General features: G+C 48.7%; 1 protein-coding gene across 2 annotated transcripts in view; it reads right to left on the bottom strand.

The window, feature by feature from the left end:
• Positions 1-855: 855 nt before the first annotated feature.
• The window catches only part of TGFA (transforming growth factor alpha), a 100,108-nt gene continuing 82,539 nt past the window's right edge, over positions 856-18,424 (bottom strand). The window contains exons 3-6 of one of the 2 annotated variants that reach the window (XM_045549809.1): positions 16,865-16,985; positions 5,448-5,597; positions 2,939-3,048; positions 856-2,113 (exon numbers count right to left, since the gene is read on the bottom strand). In XM_045549809.1, the coding sequence (XP_045405765.1) occupies positions 2,106-2,113; positions 2,939-3,048; positions 5,448-5,597; positions 16,865-16,985 (389 nt within the window). In that variant the 3' untranslated portion in view covers positions 856-2,105. The remainder of the gene's footprint in view (positions 2,114-2,938; positions 3,049-5,447; positions 5,598-16,864; positions 16,986-18,424) is intronic. The other variant, XM_045549810.1, reaches the window with a different exon arrangement.

The raw sequence follows: 18,424 nt of genomic DNA on the forward strand, positions 1-18,424 counted from the left end.
TTCTCACAGGGAACCTCCGCTTCCACCGTCTGTCCATCCTCATCTTGTGCCTCTGCAGTCTCCTGAAAGCCAGTTGCTGATGATGGGGGTCTAAAAACCAGTGTCAACTGATTGGTCTCTGAGTAGGAAGCTACAGCCAAGCCTTAGCCCACGTATCTGTTGCTGTAGGACCAGCTCAATGAATGGAAACTTACACCTACTTTAATAGTTAAAAAACCCTAGAGCTGTGTAAACTACATTGCTCGGGGCCAGCTCTGAGCAGATCTGATTTCTGCATGCAGTGCTTCAGGCATGGCATCATTAAATCAGAGTGCCGAAGTTAAGACAGGGGCTACATAACTGTCTCAGTTATAAGAAATAAAGAGAAAATGCATAGAAATAATTCTTCCAGAGCAGAGAAGATTAGGCAGAAGACAAAATTTTCTGACAGAAATTTCAAGCCCATCTGATGTATTTTAAATGCCCCTTTCACGTTGTGATGAGCTAGCTGCACTGAAGGGTTAATGGGTGGAAATCTTTCACTTTTCAAGTATTAGTAAATAAAGAGTTTCCTCACACAAGGAGTTTATACGTTAATTTCGTTGTTATTCTGTTTCCAAATTTTAATGAACATCCCTAGGGACGCACTGCCCATCTTATTTGACACGATCCAGGGCCTCCTGCAGGCAGACCCAATGGGTCAGAACGTACCCGGATGCTCAGGAGAACAATTTCTCCTCTTCTTGAGGGAAAAGCGAGACCCACACGGTGGAGATGGCTTGTTAGAGGTTTTGTTACTAAAATTAGCAACCTGAATGGAAAAGAAAAAAAAAAATCACTGGAATATTTCTCTTAATGCTTGAAAATAAATAGGAAAGTTAAATTTCTCCTTTTAAAAATAAAGCAACAAGCCAACCGAGCAACAAAATGGAAAATAAATGACTGACTGGTCCGTCTTTAATGAACTTGGCCTCAAATGCCCACGGCTCCTTGCTAAGGCTCTACTTCTCCCACTCAAGTACTAACCAGGCCCGACCCTGCTTAGCTTCCGAGATCAGACGAGACTGAGCGTGTTCAGGGTGGTATGGCCATAGACAATTTCTAACATCCTCTCAGAGAGCTCATGAGGAAGTAAATCCATTTAATCACTGAGCAGTATAGCAAGTATTGTGTTTATACTGTGCAGACACACACAGGCACTCTCTTCCTCTCTCCCCCAACAGAGGGGACAGACCCCTGCTACTGGATTTGCTAACTTCTCTGCCAGAATGGATCAGGGCATTTGCCTGCTTTATGTCTTAAATGGCATGACCTCTGAACCCCCATCTTTGCTCCTATCAGTAACTCCTCCTTTGGTTCCATCTCCACACCCCCGGAAGGCTTTTCCAAAGCCTGATCCGTGTCAAAGAGGCCAGACATTTGTAATCAGTATAGCAGTACATACGTCATTAATGTAGATGTCTGACTTAAGAGATTAAAAATAAAACCATTCTCCATCTAATAAATAAGAAATTATCTCTGAGGGTGGCAACAGCACGGGACGGTCTTCAACATCACGTGTCCGTGGAAGATGCTAGGCTGGCTGAGGGTCCTGTGGCCAGAGGACATGGCTCGTCTTGAAGTTGGTGCCTTCATGTAACAATAGGCAGTTTCTCCTTCTCCACTTTCTTCCCCGATATGCAGATGAGAGAAAACGGTAACAACTACAGAAATCTCCCATGTTGGGCAGGATTCTGTTGTGGGGAGGTGTCCCATGAGAAAGAAATACAGCCCGGAATCCGTGACTGGCGGAAGACAGCTGCATACACCTGGACTCAGACACCAACCGACGCACACACCTTATCTAGGTAAACAGGAGGCCACCTCTTTGCAGTTCTTTTTTGACCAGTCTTTAAATTGTGGCCCACTGATGGCTCCTCTAGGTCACACCAAATAACCCCAAGCAGACAGAGTTCTTGACAGAGTTTGAAAGGCCCAGAGAAGACAAAAAGGTTGTGCGGGCGATCACAGGCGGAGTAGGGAAGGTCTGCCAGCACGTCCAGGCCCCTCTGGCGGTCCTGTCCTCAAGAAGGCCTTTCTTCATTGGGCTGCCACAGCCCCCCGGCCAAGCTCCTCCTCTGGGCTCTTCAGACCACTGGCAGGAAGGAAAAACAGGTTAAAAATTATGGGCCAGCCCCCAGCCATGTTGGGAAAACAAGTGTGGGACAGAGACTTGGAGATGGCATCAGCCGATGTCACCAAGTTCTCTGGGGCAGTTAGGCTCATGTTCAACTCCTGCTGCTTTAACCTCAGGGTCCACAACTTCTGACATTGTGCTTTCAGTGCCAGAGGAAGCCAGAAAGGCTGACTGACAGTGAACGGGCTGGACCAGAAGGAAGCGGGTGGGGAGATGCACCCTTCTGTGAGGGCCTCAGTTCAACTTAGCCTGTGCCCAGTTCCCTGGTAAGGGGTGGCGTGGTGGGCAGCTCATGAACTGGTTCAGGGCTCTGGCGGCAGAAGAGCCTCCCCTAAAGCCATTCAAGAGTGGACCCCTTTATTTTTCAATGGATGGGCCCTTAAGGGTATTATCCTCTGTGGCTGTCGTGGTGAGGCAGCATGGACTGGGTCCTCAGCTCCCGAGTCTGCCTAGCCTGGCATCTTCCTACCCTGGCCCTTGGTCCCTTCTGTGGTTCCTCTGGACGTGTGGAGGGGAGTGCCCAGGCCCAGGAGTGAAGCGCTGCTGACGTGCTCCAGCAGGGCTCCTGGCTGAGCAGCCCCAGTTCACCCGTGAGCCCTGCCACCAGCAAGGATAACAGAGCTCCCCTCTAAGTAAAACCCACCTTAGAATAACCTAGACCCAACCTGGTAGAATAAAATAGCCTCTTCCTGCTTCATCCTCCAGGAACTTATGTCCCCACTTGGGGAAGGTGACTGTTTTCTCCACCCAACAGTGTCTTCCAAAGGAGAAAAGGCCCCTTACCTGTTTCTGAGTGGCAGCAAGTGGTCCTTCCCTTCAGGAGGGCGCTGGGCTTCTCGTGCCGGCAGACAAGGGCCCGGCACCACTCACAGTGTTTCCGGACCTGGCAGCAGCTGTAGAGACAGAAGACACAGTCTGGGCAGGAGCCTGGCAGGAGGGTCTGGCTGGCACAGCATCCGCCCCAGGGGCCTGCTGGGCAGCTGGGAGTCCTAAAACAGCCTTCCCATGGGGCCTCCAGAGGGACAGGTGCTGTAGGGGGCTGATGGCCTTGTAGGGTGGTGGCCCTGTGGCGCAGACGCTGGCCAACAACAAAAGCTCCTGTTGGCTGCCCCAAAATACCAGCTCCATTTCTTAGGCCAACCTGGCTGCAGCGTCCCCAGCTGTCAGAGAGGACTGGCCACCACCCTGCTGCTTTCTCTATAAAGAACCAGGTGGGTAATTCCACAAACATAGTAATGGCTTCAGAACTGGGCTAAAGCAGCCACCTCAGGCTGGCAGGTCTGTGAGCATTTAGGAAGAGGTTATTTATCAGGTATTTCCAGTAGCAAAGCAGGGAATTGGATGGGCTGAACTGACCCACGGAAAAATGAGTGAGTCACAGATCTCAATGGCTTTGAATCCTTCTTTGAGGACTAAAATGCTCTAGCTTTGGGACATCCAATCTCTCTGTAAACCTGTATTGCTAGAGTCCCGAAGCATCAAGGTTATGAAGGCTCCTGCCTCCCTCTGTGGGCAGGAATGGACAGTTTTCAAGGTTAGCATAAAAAAAAATCCCCATTGATTCTAGAGCCATTCATGACTGCTTTCTTGCAGCCAGCTAGCCAGGTACACCTGGCCCAGTGACTTCCCATGCAGGAGGATCCCAGGGGATCAAGGCCTTCAGATCCCTACAGGATGGGATAAGCTGGTCCCAACTGGAACTCCACGACTCTGGAGAGCCCCAAGCCCAGGCAACCAGCAGCTTGGCAGGGCTGAGGGCTTAGTCTCTGGCTCATGGATTATGAATCTGGTCTCTGGCAGGGACTGGCTGCCTTCCTGAGAATGAGAGATGCTGTCTAGGTGTATAGATCATACCTGTCTCCAGAAAGTCTGTAAATTAGCTTTTAGGTTTCTCTGGGGAGGCCCACTTGGGCTTTCCTAAGTCTTGCTCCTAAGTCTCTGGGACCCTCCTGGCCACAGAAACAGGACTATGGAAGGGTGGGTGAGCGCACCCAGCTAGTTGGCCATGGGAGGCGAGGCCGGTGGCCCTCTAGCTTGTTCCTGCTCCTCTAGGGAGGGTCCTTCTGAGCGGCAGAGGCCTTGCTATGCCCCAGCCTGAGCCAGGGCTGCCTTCTTCCTGCAAACACACTTTCCTAAGACCCCTGGGAGTGGAATGGATACTGCGTGGGCAGGGAGGTGGGGCCGGGCCAGTTCAGACCGCATTCCTCACCATTTACTGCTGGCCTGGCCAGAGGGGTGTGAGCAGGCTGTGGCTACTGTCAACCGTCTGGGGCTCTAAGGGATGCCCCATTTATTACCAGAACCAGGGGCATGTGCTTCATTCAGATGTCCCAATAGCAACAAACCAACAGGACAGTCTCTTATTTATCTGTCTGAATCTTAGGCAACCTCCCTCAGAGGGTTTAAGTCTGGCTTCCTGCATCGACATGTAGCTGCTTACTCCAGCCCGTGCCAGAGTGGCCCATCCGCTGTCTCCACCATAACTTAATCTACACTGAACTGGGCGGCAGCCTCTGACTGTTCTGTGAATTCCTGGTGCATATCCAATTAGGTTTAAATCCTCTAAGAGCTTGCTGTGCGACTTAGACTTCAGATATTCCCAGGGAATAAACCTGGCATAGTGCCACAGGCTGGGACTACGGCACAGTATTCCCAGAATGTCTGACCCTGCAGAGCAGTCCAGGCAGGAGACGTGGGAAAGGTAACGGGGCTAAGACACATCTGAAAAGGGCTCCTCTCAGTCCAGGGCTCAGGAAGGCTTCCTGGAAGATGCCAACGGAAATTGAGTTTTGGAGGATGAGGAGGGGCAGAGAAGAGGAGAAAGGCGAAGAGCTGTGCAGAGGGATGGCCATTAGCTTGTAACAGTAGCGACAGTGGCTCCCAATGTGGCTTTAGGATTTGCGAAGTGTTTTCTGCAGAGAGCACTTCTGCTACTGCCCAAAGGAGGCTGGGAGCTGTTTCTGGTTCTCTCTTGAGCACCTGCCCATTTCATCACTATTCTTAAGGCTCCAACTCAACGGTGGAGGAAAAGAGCATGCCTGTTGCTGTACACTGGCTTCTGGAAGTACGTGAAGCCACTGCTGGGGACCTGCCCAGGATGCATGAGGCCTTTACACAGCTTGGCTGCCATGACATGCCAAGAGGCATCAAAGTTCCTCTTAGCTTTGCTGATGCTGCTCAGACATCCCAGCAGTAAGCTGTGCCGAGGTGGCCCTGTTATCTAGATTGCAGTAGGTGTCCCTGGTAGGGCAGTCAGGCAGGGGACCTGACCTTAGGGACAGTCAATACTCACTGTATCAGCACACATGCAATGATGAGGACAGCCAGGGCCACGATGGAGACCACCACCAAGGCGGTGATGGCCTGCTTCTTCTGGCTGGCAGCCACCACGGCCAGGAGGTCCGCGTGCTCACAACGTGCACCCACGTACCCAGAATGGCAGCTGGGGAAAAAAGGAATGTCAGTGCACTCTCTCGACAGAAGGCCTTGTCCCTGACACCCCATGGAGGGCCGGGCTGGAGGGACCTAGAGCTTGCAGGAAAAGCCCAAAGGTGCCCTGCCATCTTTTGCTATTGGAGGCAAAGGTGTCAGCAAAATACTTCCTATTCCCTGCCATAGGCACTGCTTGCTTGGAGAAGGAGAGAGAAGCTAGTCACTCTCGTCGCCTGGACGAAAGCTCCATGGTTCCTGCTACTATGGGGGAATAAAGACAGCAGCTGTGTTCATGCCATGAACTTCATTTTGGCAGTTCATAAAAACCTGGGTTATTTTTAAATCAAATGTGCATTTTCAGAATTTCCGATGACGACAAAAAGAAAACATGCTAAATCATTTGGAGACATAGGCTGTGGTTTGCTTTTTCATCTTCTTCATCATGTGTTTTTAGCTCTGCAAGTATTTACCAGGTGGCCTAGTGTGCAGGGAACCTCCTGGAGTAGACGACAGGAGGTTAAATCCAGCACCACTGCTTGGTCACTGTGGGACTGGAGAAGTCACTGCACTCCTGTGAACCCTCACCTCCAACAATACCTGGCCCACCTCCACTCCAGGCTTAGTAAAGGCACAAGCAAGGTCATGCTTGAACGTATGTGTAGCCTGTAAAGTGCTGTGCCAATACCAGGTGACATTATTCCTGGTACTGCTGCTGCTCAGAGATTCTTTGGCATCAATAACAGCCTCCTGCTATGCACAAGTGACTCTCACTTGATGGTGCTTCAGGACGTGCCCTGGCCAGAAGGAAGTGCTGGTCATTTTCTTTCACAGGCTTTTTTCCCTCCCAAGCATATGATTCTTCTCAATAGAAAATACTTAGCTTAGACACTGGTCCCTTTGGTATGGGGTGGCATTCTTTATTGCCAATAAAAATGTTTGATCACCATCTCTTTCTCAGGTGGGGTCACCTTCCCATAGAGGATGTCCTCAAGGGACAGCCCTGTATCACATGCTGGATTTAAAATTTTGTTTTGTTTCTCCCTGCCCCCCAAGATGTGGCAATGATAGCTAAAGGCCTCTGAAGAACAAGGAAAACTGAAAGGGGATTAAGGTCCTGGTGTGCCTGCTGTCGTGGGGGCTGGCGGGGCTGGCCCCAGAGGCATTGCATTTGTGACTCCCCTAACCCTGTGCCCCTGGGCTGCCAGACCCGGGATGTCAGAGGGGACCAGGAGCCATGGAAAAACATGGTATTTTTTCCTGGAGCATAGATTTTGCCCAATGTTAACACAATTTAAACATTCTAGTGTTAAAGGAATAGGTATTGTATAGGTTTAAGATTTATGGCAAAGAGGGAATGCTAAAAAAACAGCTGCTCAAGGCTACAGTCTGGGATGTCAGGGTGGACAAGCTTTCTGTCTGTAATGCTGCTTAATGGAAAAGTGTTTCACTAACGCTTTTTATTCCAAAGCCCAATTGCTATATACCACGATTAAAGGTATTTTTTAGTTTGAATTCAGGCACTTGATCTTCTGTCAAGGGTTATTTTATGTTGAACGTGTGTTTTCTCATTTAATCCTTGCACAGAAAAGTCAAATCATTTATTTGCCTGAGCACACCCTGCTAGGGACTAGAGACAAATTCGTACCCGCGTCTGCTGACCCCGCGGTCTGGGCTCTCTCGTTCACCAGGCTGCTGCCCCTGCACACTACACAGGGACGGGGGTGAGAAGGTCACAGATTGAGCTCTTTATCCAATCTGGCTTTTGTTTAGCCTCTAATCTTGAAAGGGTAAAAGATTTGAGAGTCTTAGGTTTAGCAAGGTGCAAAGGCTTTGCAGTCTTTGGTAAGTAAGGAAGCCCAGGAGGGCCAACTAGGATAAAAAATGCCACATAGGCTTCTCTACAGACCTGGGCAGAAGAGAACAGGCCCTGGATGGGGGAGGAACAAAGTAGAAAGGGGGCTGGGGATCCCTAGTAACAGGACTTTTCTGGAAAAAGGATCAGATCATATAGTCTGAATAATGACACCAACTATGCTGACTGAGGGTTTGTGGGACAGGGCCAAGATTTGTTTTTTGTTTTTATTTGGTTCGATTTTAATAACAAAATTTCATGAAGTCAAAAGCTGAGAAACAACCCACCTGGCCCTTTCCCATGAGGGGGAAGCTGACAGGGGACTAGACTGGAGGCTGAGAGGTGGTAAGTAATGGGCTTCCTCAAGTTCTCACCCTGACCCAGATGGCTCCCCCACCTTCCAGAGGGGCCACCTGAGTTGTGGGCTTGCTCCATGTGATATTTGACACCCTTTCCCTGCAGGGCCCTAATCCACCCCTTGCACTTCATCTCCTACCATCTATTTCAGCCAATCCAAGTTGTCACCCCCACCACTAGCCCAGTGTTAAATACGCTACACCTAGCAAAGTGCCTGGCACCCAGACCACAGGGGACACACCTGCAGAACAAATGAACGACTACCCTTCACTCGACCACCTCAAATCTTGCTGTCTTCTCCGCCTGGAATATTATTCCTCCTTTCCTACTTAGACTCCATTTCAAGGACCACATCCTCCCAAAAGATGTAATTTACAGAATTGTTCATTCATTTTTGTCACTGGTCCATCTACTTTCCATAGCTCACTCAATGGGTCTCCCTAACCTCGCTGCCTCCTTTGAACACTGGCAGGACTACACCTGTCTCTCCGAGGCCTCTTCTTTGCCCAGCCTTTTGCTCCTGCAGGGCAGGGCCGAGCTCTACAAAAACCTCTGGTCAACCACGGAACAGAATGGGGCTGGTGCCTGAGCTTGGGAGTGCATTGTTAGGTTTCTAACCAGGAGTTGCAGCCAGGCCAATAGGCCTTCCCGGTAGAAGGTGTTAGGACTGCTTCCTCCTGGGCAAGAGTAGCATGATGAGGATTCGCAGAGATCTTTTGTGAAAGGCCCAGGGTCTAGGAAGGCCAGCACCTCATGACAATTTCACACAGCTTGAAATATTCCTACTTTAACCAGCAAGCCCTGGAAGAGAAGGATTCTAACGCCTCACCTACCACATGGTTCTGAAAACTCTATGAATTAACAAATCAATATTGGGGACCCTAAGAAATCCCACTTAAATAAAACAGCATCAGCCCAGCACTAATTATAATACATAACATCTATTGCAGGCACTAGGTAAACTCCTAAAGAGTTCTCTTTTAATCTCAATAATCACAACTGATATGTGAGGTTGGGGCTATTATATACCTTGTTTTACAGATAAGGAAACAAAAGTTTTTAGAGGCTTAGAAACTAACAATCTCACCCATTAAGGCTACCTTTCTAGGTTAATGCTAGCTGGTTTGGAAGATACCCTGGGCTAATGATTCAATGAAAAACACAAACCAGATGAGACGAAGGAAAGATGGGCTGCTGACCATCCCACAGAAGGTTCCCTGCTGTCTGTGTGGCAAGGAGCAAAGGTGCCCCCAGACGGTGCCATCTTAACTCACCCAAGGAGATAACCTCCAGGGCTGGGTCACACTTTGCTGACTTTCCATGTTTTTCCTGCCAGAGGAGTATTTGCCATTCATGCATGCTGGGCCCTGCACAACCAGCCCTGCCTCAAAACCACCCTGCCAGAGGTCCCAGCCCTTAAAGGGAAAGTCTTCATGCCAAGAAAGCCTCTCTGTCACCCTAATGTCACAGCTGCAAATACTCAAATCCCAGTCCCACCAAGTTAGGGAGCCCACCACGCTTCTGCATGAAAGCTTCCCCCAGTGGGGAGGCTCAGGAGACTCCGGGTCATGGCCTAGCTGAGCTCCCGGAACAGCACATCTTAGCCCCAAGCAGCCCAGTGGGTCTCGACTGCAGCTGAGACCTCCCAGATCAAACTCTCCCTGAAAATGGAGCCTGGGTATTTTAAAGAAAGGGCCAAAGGTGATTCTGATGAAGCCAGAGTTGAGGACATCATGAAGTTTCTAACGGTGAAACCAACGATTCTCAACCTTGGCTGCCCATTGGAATTGCCTGGGGGAGCTTTCAAGAAAATTGATATTCAGGCCACACCCTAGATCCACTAATTCAGAATCTCTGGGAGTAAATCCTGGATATTAGTATTTTTAAAGCTCCCAGATGATTCCACCGGGCAGCCGGAATTGAGAGGTCCTTTCTCTTCCTAATCATTTATAATAATGGAGATGCTTCTCAGTTGTGTCCTTATGAGAGAGGAAAAAGAGAAAGAAAAGGTTTGGTGACTTTTCTTTTCACTTCCCAAGCATCTACTAATATTAGACTTAATAATGCCAATTATTTTCGGCACAAGTCACAGAAGGAGGGGGAAGAGTCACCTTATCTGGCTGCAAATGAATTACTCTTGACTCTGCTGCTGTCTCCTGTCTCTCAGGTAGGTGCCAGTTCCCACCTGGCTGCACATTAGAATCACCTGGGAAGCTCCAGAAAGTGACAAGGCCAAGGCACACCCTGGAGATGCCCATCCAATTGGTCTGGGCACCCAGGTGATTCTAACATGAAGGTAGGTGGGAACCACTGGAGGAGGTGTGGGGAAGCAAGAACCAACAAATTCAGAATCTGCCACATCCGCATCCCCTCTGTCCCTCTTCCTTAAACCTCTGGGCAGTGGCTGTAAAGTGGCAGATGCTGCCCCTCTCCCCCAAACCTTTGGGCAGTGGCTGTAAAGTGGGCCCCCTCATATCAGATGCTGCAGAAGTGGGAGATGTTGCATTCCCATTTACGAAAGAATCTAAACAACATAGGAGTTATTTTATCATAAAGGGGAATGGGAAATATGTAAGGCTGAATATTTTCTTGTATCGTTTGACCATTTAATTTCATCTGAGTGGGTTTTGTGATCCAGTGATTGGTTCAGAACACAAGGTTCTGGAATGCTGTTTTATCTTCATAATTCTGAAAATGAGGCTCCAGAATCACCTTCAGGCTGTTTTCCCAAAATAAGAACAAAAATAGACAGACATGCAAGAGAAAGAAAGGAAGGAATGTAATAGCGCAGGAGGGATCAGGAGCTTGTCTGAGTTGCAAAAGGAACCACCCAGGCTGGAGATAAAGTCAAGTGCTCCAGACAGGTGGGCCCTCGGAGGCCTTTCCATTTTTGTTACTGGTTAAGTCTGGAGGTTGCTTTGGTGCTTTTCTTAGGAGCAAACCTTGTGGCTGTAGGCTTCTCCCATTTTAACAAGAATGATGAAATTGTCTGTGAGATACCTTTCCCCTCTGCCAGGGACTGGGTCTTCCCTCAGTCCCTCTCTCACCTGGTTCACAGTCCCATGGTTTCTTCATTTTTTTACCTTAAGAAAAAATTTCCCCAACTATTTCTAAGCAAATTAGAAGGTACATAAATTATAATAAGGCAGGAAGAAAAAGAAAAAAGCCCACACTGTTGTACCCCCTCACCTCAAATGGCAGCCCTATTGACATGTTTTCTTCCACACTATTTCTATGTAGTTTTTAACATAGTTAAGACATGGCATTAAAATTTTGTTTTTTACAATTTTGTATCAATTTCTTATTTAATATCTCTTCACCATTTAACTATGTCATTAGAAAACACTGCAAAAATCATTTTAAATGGTTGCACAGATTTAATTTATGTACCACAGTTTGCTTGACTAAACCCTTACCATTTAGGCTATATCCACTTTTGATATCATAACTAATGCCAAGTAATTGTTATGCACACATCTTTGTTTGCATCTGAGATTATTTCCTTAGGACAGGGTCCCCAAAGTAGACAAAACATGGCACAGACGCTGCAGCCAAATTGTCATGGGTTCAAATTCCATTTTTACTGCCTGTGTGACCTTGAACAAATTACTTAACCTCTCTGTGCCAGATTCAGCATCTTTAAAATGCAACAGTAATTAAGACCTACCTCATAGAGTTATGAGCATTAAATGAATCTTGCAAAGTGCAATAAACTGTGCCTGACACAACTGGTTACATAAGGACTAAAAATGTAAATTAAAATATGGGAGCATTTTTAAGGCCATGTTATCTTCATAAGCAGTGATGTACTCCCAGGCAGGAGGCTAGCACCCTGATTTTTAGCCAAGTCTTTGGCATAGGTCCTAAGATCAAGTCTTTAATATGAGGGTCAAGGACCAAATTGAACTAGTTTTAGAAATATATTTTATACCAACTTGCTGTCAACATGAAGAAATCCCAGAGGGCTGGGGTGGGAGTGGGTGCACTAGGCCCAAAGGCACACACATGGGGTTTACCCCTTCTTGGCCTTTTGCCAAGTCCTATAACCTTCCGCTCCAGGGGCTGGGGAGGAGTGGGCTGGAGCAAGGGCTTCCTTTGCAGCTTTGATCCAAGCATCTCATGAGACAGCATTGGGTTCTGTGGTCTGTCCTACTTTCATACTCCTTTCAGCAGGACGTTACAATGTCCCTCAGCTGCAGTGACAGCAGCCACATCAGCAAACACTTGAGCTCTTAAGCTCTGCTGGGAACTGGGCTTGAATGTTCTCCAGTGCTGTCTAGTAGAACTTTCTGTGAGATGATAGAGTCTATATCTGGGCAGTCAAATACAGTACTAGCCACCTCGAGTCACTCGGTGCTTAAAATGTGGCTAGTGCAACTGAGAAACTAAATTTTAATCAACTAAATCAATTGATGTAAATAGCCCCACATGTCTAGTGGCTCTTGTCTTAAAAGCAATTGCTCTATATGCCTTATTGTTGCTGGGTCCTCATTACAATCCTATGAAGGATTAGCACACAAAAAGTTTTGTGTATATAGTTTTGTACACAAAGAAATCGAGGCTCAATGGGGCTAAGTCACTTGCATGAGAGACTGCGGGATTCTACCACAATCCATGCCTTTAGCTGCCAAGTTATCCTGTCTGGTGTGTGACCCTCACTATCTGCTTCTGGTGGGTGTAGGGGGAGAGGAAGACATGTACTTTCTCCAGACGTGGATGGAAGTGATGTCGTGCATCTTAAACCCTGCCTCTGCACCTGAGGACTGTTGAGATGATAGTAGATCTACATAAAGTGGCTCAAGTACCAACAAGAAAACCACCCCCCCATCCTGACCTCTTGGTCGCACGGGCAGCCTGCTTGGGCACCGATGGTGGTCAGGTCTCTCCGGGTGTTTAAGTCTGCTCGGATTCCACTGGAATGTCCTGTGGCCAGGGCCATGTGGAATGTTTTCCTTGGCTGACAGCAAATTGTTTTCACACTTTGCTGTGGGAAAGTTGTCAGGGAGTTCAGTCACCAGGGAGCATTTTGGACAGGTGAGAAACTTCAAACTTGTTGCCTACACTAGAACCCTTAAAACTTGTCACCTGTCTGGCTTCCTTTACCTGTTTTCTTTTGTTTGAAGGCTTCCACAGGCGGCAGATCAGCAGTTTGAGGAATCTGCCTCAGGGAAAAGGTGATGCTGGCATCCTAACCTTGCCTTTCTATAGCTTGGCTGTCTTTGGAAATTCTTTCCCCATTTGTTTCTGATGTGGCCAGGTACTGGGGGTGTGGGGTGGGGGGTTTATTAGAGGGAGCCGTAATACACAATCTAGGGTTCATCTGAAACATAAATATTTAAGAATAATTTTCACTACCTTTGTTATTTGTTTTCATTTTTTTTCTTCCCCTCATTTTATAGTGTGAGATGTCATTTTAGGTTCTCTGGAAACCTAAAGACTACTGCTCTTATGGAAGACAAAGTTGAATGACAATGTTTTAGAAAGAGCTCCCTCTCTCGAGACTCTAATCTTGGCTCCCTGTGGGTTTTCTTTATAAGGCCATGACACATGGGGCCTTACCTCAAGGAATGTCAGTTTTATTGACCAGAATGTGTGCGTGTCAGCTCCCCAAAGCTGGGGCGGTTCATAGCAGCAGGGACAGAATGTTCTGCTTTCTCTGCACAGACTCGGAGTTTCTGGTCTAATGGGAATTAATGAATCAGAACATTCTTCTAGGTGCTGCAAATATGAAAAGGTATAAGGTGTGGTCCTGTCTGCCCAGAGCTCACGAGCCAGTATGGGGATAAGAGAGGGTGGGATGGCACTTCACCCTTGGCCCCCCACTACCCTGTCCTGTCAGCATTAGAGGGGCGTGCAGAGGACCCTGTCTAGGGGCTGAGCACACTTGAGCCCTCAGGGGTCATGCAGGCAGCTGAAGCGAGCCAGGCAGGCTAGTGTGAGCAAAACAGCTGTGGCAACAGGTGGCCGGGGACCAACATCTTGCTTTGGTGTCAGGGCATAGCGGGGACAGGTGGAGAATGGAGAGCCACAAAAGGCAAGCCCCGTCTGGGGTGGTAGAGTGGGAACACCTGAGTCCCAGAGGAGTGGCTGCGTTTGGGAATTCAGGCCCGTTGCTGCCATTGTCCTGTGTAGTCAAGAGAGGCTGGTCATCTGCATGGCAATGTGGAACCTGCCTTCTAAAATATGGACGACGACTTAAAGCCATGAAAGAGCAATGTGGGACATGTTCTACTGCCACATAAAACATGGGGCTGAATACTGCCCCGAGCCACTGAGATTCAGTGGGGAAACTGAGGTAAAAAGGCAGTAATTGCTGGCATGGCTGTGCCTCCCCCAGGTAGTCAGCTTTTCCAGATGTGAGGGGGTCTTGGCTGTCTCTGTAGACCCCACACTTGGCCCCCAGGAAAAACTTAAGAGTGTGAGGACAGGACTGAATTTGGGAATGACCCCACCTTTCTCTGGAGGAAGGTATAGCTGCAGGGGATGATGCCAACACCTTTGTTGGAAACAAAAGAGCTTAGTGATTTGAGGCAAATTTTTCCAGGCTAAGGCAGAGCATCCTCTGGGCAGTAGCTGACAGCTTGGGTTCTGGGTTTGGGGTGATCAGACTGAACCCCACCTCTGCCAGTCCCTAGCTCTGGGACTCTGGGCACGTTGCTTCATTTCTTTCTCCTTCACACAATAGGGCAATAATCCCCCTGAGTGTGGAGCTGTGAGGACTCCATGAGTTACCAGATGCAGAGTGCTGGGGACCATGCCTGGCACAAACTGAGCTTTTATTGTGAACTTTCTATTAATAGTCAGATTTATAATGTGGGTGGGGGGAGACATCTACGAAAATGTAATGGTGTGTGAATGTGATGGAGAATTATCTCCCTTGGACCAAGAGCAGGGCTTGGGACCCAGACTGAGCACAACCGAAGGGCAGCTGCCCACCCCCAGCTCTTAGAGGGTTTCCAGCAGCCGAGGCAGGTCTCAGCCACAGATACGGTGATTGCCCAGCTTGCCTGGTGGCCCAGGCTCCCCTGATCTGGTGGGGAGGGCACGTGAGGAGGAAAACTGAGTTTCTGACCTACTTTTGATCAGAACCAGGTACAGACTTGCCCTGTCTCTCTAAAGAGGGTCGTCCCAACTCATAGCCCGGCACACACTGAGGCCCTGCATGCCTGACTCTGGCCCAGCACTGGGCACAGCTGGTGGGGACAGTGCCTCCTGCCCCTGTTCAGGGAGGCCTCCTGACATCTGGGTCAAGAGGCCAAACTTCCTTTAGGGCCAGCGTTTTTCCACAATGACCAGGGCACTAATGAAAACAATCCCATCAGTCCCTCAGGGGCCCCTAATATGTTAACTATTAATTATTAATAAGAATGATAATCATGAATAATGACAGCATCTGTCATCCTCATGCTTTGTTTTTACAGAGTGGGGAGGCCTCTCATCGGAGAGAGACTCTTAGCTCTGCAGACATTCCCAGGAGGAAGGTGGCCAGCGGCCTCTCCCTCTTCCTCGCCAGGTGAGGCTCAGAGGCACCCAAGGGCCCCGCCCAGGCTCAGGCAGGGGCACAGCAGGCAGAGGGGGGCCCCGCCCCCCATCTCTGACTATAGCAGGCTCTCCCGGTCCCCAGGCTGTCCTGGGCAGACGCATCTGATACGCTTAAGCATCATGGTTAAGAACTCAGCCACAGGACCCAAGAGGCTGGGTTTGAATCCAAGCTCTGCCACACGGCCTGGACACAACCTGTGCTTGCCTCACGGGGTCATTATGAGGAAGGAATGCGTAAATGCATAGATTGTGTCTGAAACAGTGCCTGATGTGAAGCAAAACCTTAAGAAATGCTAGTTTTTATTAACATTTAGTATTACTTACTGGTACTATTAGGTTGCACCATATGAAATTGCTGACTTTCAACCATTTTTGACCTATAAACATAGCAATTTCATATGGTTCAGTGGTTCTTAACCGGGGGTGATTTTGCCCTGCAGGGGACATTTGATAATGTCTGGAGACATTGTTGACTGTCACGACCAGGGGTGGTGGTGCTACTGGCATCTGGTGGGTAGAGGCCAGGACTACTGCTAGTGCCCCTCAATGCACGGGTTGGCCCCCACAACAGAAACACTGGCTCCAAATGTCAATAGTGCCAAGGCTGAGTACAGGCCCACCTGATAGTATTCTAGTATGGATAGGTTGTGTCAAAATACCTCTTTCTAAAACTTACCAGGCTCCCACTACCTAGAGAAGAAAGGCTCACTTCCAGCAGGCTCTGGCCTCCAACTTGTCTCCTCCCTGTCTCCCTGTTGTGGCCACACTGACCTCTAACAGCAGGTTCTTGGTCTGGAAAACCTCTCTGCTCTCCTACTAGTCAAACCCTAACACCTGCTTGGGGAAGCTTTCTTCCAGGGCTTTCCTCCCCCACGCTGGCTGGCCATGGCAATCACCATGGCTCTTACCTAATGTGATTCTCGGGTCCCACTCCTGCAAATTCTGATCCCGCAGGTCAGGATGGGGCTAAGCAATACTTTAAGAAACTGCCAGGAGGCTGATACTTGGCCAGGTGTGGAAACCACCATGCCCTAGTGGGCATCTTTATTTTTAAGTTGCTCCTTATTCCGTGAACACTGTGCACACTGGCCCTTTGCATGCATTTTGAGCTCATTTTACTATCAATAGCCGGACTGCAAAGATGCTGGAGGGCAAAGACCTCATCTTATCGACTCTGGGCCGTGCAAAGGCATCCAGCCCCATGCCTTGCTTTCCAGGAATTCTAAGTAGTCAATTAAACTCTAAACCAGAAATGTTCAGATTTTGCTGAACCCAGGAGTCACCTGAGATGAATGTTAAAAATAGAGTCTCAGGCTCCAACTTCCAGGGGTTTTGCCTCAGTGGCCCCGGAACCTGGATTTTTAGCTAGCTGGTTTTAAAACAGGTATCTGTCAGCCTGCTGTTCTGATCCTCCAACATGTCTGGCTCCAGGGGTCTCTGGCAAGCCTTGTGGAGGTAAATGCTCTTTTAACTGGATGCTGGACCACCCCCAGCCCCAGAACTCCAGGAGACCAGGGGATACTTACACACATGCTGGCTTGTCCTCCTGCACCAGAAACCTGCAGGTTCCATGGAAACAGAACTGCGTGTGGGAATCTGGGCACTCGTTAAAATGAGACACCACTGCTGCGGCCATGGGCGGGTCTGCTGGGGAGAGGAAAGACACCGGGCTCAGATCCAGGCACAGCGGCCACATGCACTCCTGTGGCCCCCACCCCTCCTGTCAAGAAGGTGGAGCCTCTGATGTCGGGGACTTCTGGTCCCCACCTGCATACCCCTTCCTCTGCTCTCACTTCCTAACTGCCAAGACCGGAGCTCCTGCCTTGAGTGATTTCTGGCTTCTTTGGTTTTTTGTTTTTATAGACAACAAAACAATCTGTGTAAAAGAATAGTGTAATTCAAAGATACCAGAGCAACTTTACTATTTCAACCCAAGAGCTACCTAATTTTCCTTTTGCAAAGTGACAGGGATCATTTTTGAAAGATAGCCTTCATAAAGTTTGTTTTCAAAGAAACCAGAAGAAAGGAAATAGAGTATTTTGTAACCATTAAATGAGTGCAGAGGCAGAATACTTATGATATACTGTAAGTGACATAGATGGGTTTCCAATACGGTCTGTATAGTGTGATTCCACTTTACTAAAAGACACAAATAGAAGTCTAGATATGAAGAGGTCCGGGAGGGATATACACTAAAATGGCAGCAGGGCTTCTCCCAGGTGGTGGGATTAGGAGTGATAAGGCTATAAAGATTGCTTAAAGCTCAGAAATCCATGTGAGGGTGGCACAGTCTGTCTCCAGAAAGCCATGAGGGGGATAGAGCAAAACGGGCAGAGTCGGGGCTGAGTCGTGTCCTCCACATAGACCTGGCGCCATAACTCTTGTGAGCTTGTGGTGGACACCAAACCTTGAGGGTTTTCCTTCCTTGGCCTTCAGATAGGAATAAAAATAGCCAATGTAGGAGCACTGGAGTGCACAGCACACCAACAGAGCTGCTGCCCAGCAGAAAAGGCATCACTTTGGACTGATTTTATTCCACTCCCACAGCCTCCTTTTGTCCAGATAGCACTGCAGGGCAGTAGGTAGCTGTCTCCAGATGGCACCATCGAGGCAGTTTCCATCGCTTCTTACAACAGGTCCTCTTACGCTTGTGTTTTGGGTAGTTGAGGAGTGGGTCTTTCCCACCTAGCTTCTGGGGCAAAAACTTGTTCTTGGAGCTCTTGCTCTTTGAGAAAGGGCAGAACATTTCATATTGTGGGGTTTTAGACCACCACTAAATATTAAACTCCTGTTGCTGTCTACTCATGAATTGCTTCTAGAAGTACCATCATTTTAGAAGTCCCATAATTCCAGTGGAAAAAGCAGAGGCTAAAAATACAACAGAATCCTTGATGAGGATGGAGGGAGAGTGTGTAGTGGTTAAAAGCATGGGCTTTGGAGTCAGAGAGACACGGGTTTGCGTCCTGCCACCTGGCTGAAGCAGCTGGCCTCCCCTAGCCTGCTTCTGTGTCCACAAGATGGGGAGTCCCACCCCTGTTCCTGGGTACTCAGAGGTGCAGTGAAGTAATGCTTGTTAAGTACTGCAC

Source organism: Lemur catta, chromosome 4, assembly GCF_020740605.2.
Source record: "Lemur catta isolate mLemCat1 chromosome 4, mLemCat1.pri, whole genome shotgun sequence".
NCBI lineage: Eukaryota > Metazoa > Chordata > Mammalia > Primates > Lemuridae > Lemur > Lemur catta.